At 58.2% G+C, this 2,690-nt stretch overlaps 1 protein-coding gene across 1 annotated transcript; it reads left to right on the forward strand.

Moving 5' to 3' along the window:
- Positions 1–1,431: 1,431 nt before the first annotated feature.
- Positions 1,432–2,683, forward strand: LOC119344920 (peroxidase 21-like). The gene is made up of 2 exons (XM_037615206.1): positions 1,432–1,565; positions 1,691–2,683. Exons 1-2 carry the CDS (start codon positions 1,499–1,501, stop codon positions 2,647–2,649), a joined length of 1,026 nt encoding a protein of 341 aa, XP_037471103.1. The 5' UTR covers positions 1,432–1,498; the 3' UTR covers positions 2,650–2,683.
- The last annotated feature ends 7 nt before the right edge of the window (positions 2,684–2,690 follow it).

Here is a 2,690-nt window from a genome sequence, read left to right on the forward strand (position 1 = left end):
TAACAAGTGATTGCACATAATTATTTACAGATACAATTTTTTTGACAAACTAGACGGCTTACATGGCGTGCACGTGCACTTCGGCCGGCCTGGCGTGGCTGCGGACGGTGAGGACGTTCCCGGAGAGGTTGATCACGGAGTTGCGTGCGGCGACGGCGTCCACGTAGGCCACGTCACCGCGACGACCTGCACGGAGGCGACATCACGTACGGCGGGCGACTCCAACAACGTCCGCGCCGGCCAGATCCCGGGTGAAGACGGGAAAATGGTCGGCGATCGGCGGGGAAAGGCGGCGATCGGCCGGACGGGAAGACGTTGGAATTGGCAGCGTGATCACGGCTAGATCGGCGGGGAAAGGCGATGATCGGCGGGTAAGGGCGGCGATCGGCGGGTAAGGGCGGCGATCGGCGGGGCGGGGCGACGTTGGAACGGCCCGCGTGATCAACGCAGGTCGTGGTTTTTTTGTTTCGCACGAAGGGGGAGAGGGTAGATGCGAGCCGACCGTATCGGCTCGAGCCATGCGCTCGGCTCTACCTGTATGGGCACGCCGCATACGGCACGGGATACGTTAAGCACCGTATGCCCAAAATGCCCTTATACGTTAAGCGAGGGGGGGTGTACCGAAGCAGACCTCCTGAAAAAAATAGATATCCCAAAACATCATTTATAGAGTCTGTCGTATTATTTGCAATATTTTTCAGCATTCACAATTTGTTCTTAGCGGTGGTTCGCAATAATGGCTCATGCACTGCATTGCAATAGCGTGGGTACTTGGAAACTTAAGCCTGATTGAGACCAATGCATTGCTGTCCGAGTTTCAGATGTTTAAGATAGGCACGCAACGCTGAAACAATGGTTTTTAATTTAATTATCCAATTCCCCCCATACTACCTTGCTTGTTCATGGTAGCCAGTTCCCGGAGGTTTTTAATGTGGATCTCTGTTGGGAAGTTTATGTGTAGTGGCATATGCAATCGTCTGAAGCTTGCAGGCTGTGAGTTGAGGTCTAGGAAACCAAGTCAGGTAACTGATGGATGCATTCATTTCAAGCGCTTTCATTGAACCACATATGCACTGCAAATCTCTTTGGCTGAAATGGAGTAAGGTGGTGGTGCATGTCAAATTCATGTGAGCGCGCTCGTCCCCACTTTCCGGAAGCTGGGAAGGTATGGAACTGACCGCTGTTCTTCTTTCAGCAACTGTCAAGTAAGGCCCCTCTTACAGAAAGTTGATTTCAACGTGGCTTTAATCGCATTCAACCAAGTTTATGACTTGTGTTTCTGTTACTGCTGCACTTGCACACACCTTCGCATGTGTCGGTCAGCCAGGAAGTAACTGCATTTTCATGGATATAGAGCACTGGACCATCTCCAATGGTGTCACTTTCATTCACCTCTTCCCTCCAACTCGGCGCCCAGGCTATAAGAACGAGACGAGATGAGAGTGGGTGGAGCACCTTCAACTCCCCTTGGATATCTGTAAGGCAGAGTGAACTGGAGATGGGTCTGAGCTCAAGCCTAGTGCCAGTGGCATCTGCACTGCTCCTCTTGTGCTGCTTCACTGCTCGTAAGTTACTAACTGCAAATTTCCTTCCTTAGTTTCCGTCTGAAATGCATCGATCATGGATATCTACAAGTACTTTTCGAGCAGTAGAACTTCAACACGGTCTGCTTAATCTGCTGCCATGGCAGGGAATGCTGCCGCCGCCGCGGCGAGTGGTGGTGGCGGCGGTGGTCTGAGGCTGAACTACTACTCCGAGAGCTGCCCGAGGGCGGAGGAGATCGTCAAGGAGCAGGTGAGGAGGCTGTACGAGGAGCACGGCAACACGGCCGTGTCGTGGCTCCGGGCCCTCTTCCACGACTGCACCGTCAAGTCCTGCGACGCGTCGCTGCTCCTGGAGACCGACGCCGCCACGGGCCTCGTCTCCGAGCAGGCCTCCCCGAGGAGCTTCGGCATGCGCAACTTCAAGTACGTGGGCGCCATCAAGTCCGCCCTGGAGCGCGAATGCCCGGGGACAGTGTCGTGCGCCGACGTGCTCGCGCTGGCCGCCAGGGACGGCGCGGCCATGCTGGGCGGGCCGGCGGCGATCCCGATGCGGACGGGGCGGCGGGACGCCACGGAGAGCCGGTACGGCGAGGTGGAGCGGTACGTCCCGAACCACAACGACACGGTGTCGGCGGTGCTGTCCCGGTTCGCGGCCATGGGGCTGGACGCGGAGGCCGTTGTGGCGCTGCTGGGCGCGCACTCGGTGGGCCGCGTCCACTGCAACAACCTGGTGGCGCGGCTGTACCCGGCGGTGGACGGCGGCATGGAGCCGGCGTACGGCGCGTACCTGCGGGGCCGGTGCCCGACGGCGGACGCGAGGGAGGACACCCGCGACGTGGCGTACGCGCGCAACGACCGCGCCACGCCCATGGTGCTCGACAACATGTACCACAAGAACCTGCTGAAAGGCCGGGGCCTCCTGCTCGTGGACCAGCGGCTCGCCTCCGACCCGCGCACCGCACCGTTCGTGAAGAAGATGGCGGCCGATAACGGGTACTTTCGTGAGACGTTCGCGGCGGCGCTGGTGAGGATGTCGGAGAACGGGCCGCTCACCGGCGGGCAGGGGGAGGTCAGGAAGGACTGCAGGTTCGTCAACGCTAAGTAAGGGCTAGTGATCAGTGGCAAGACGTGATCGTGTGTGTGTGT

Source organism: Triticum dicoccoides, unplaced genomic scaffold, assembly GCF_002162155.2.
Source record: "Triticum dicoccoides isolate Atlit2015 ecotype Zavitan unplaced genomic scaffold, WEW_v2.0 scaffold193232, whole genome shotgun sequence".
In the NCBI taxonomy this organism is placed as follows: domain Eukaryota; kingdom Viridiplantae; phylum Streptophyta; class Magnoliopsida; order Poales; family Poaceae; genus Triticum; species Triticum dicoccoides.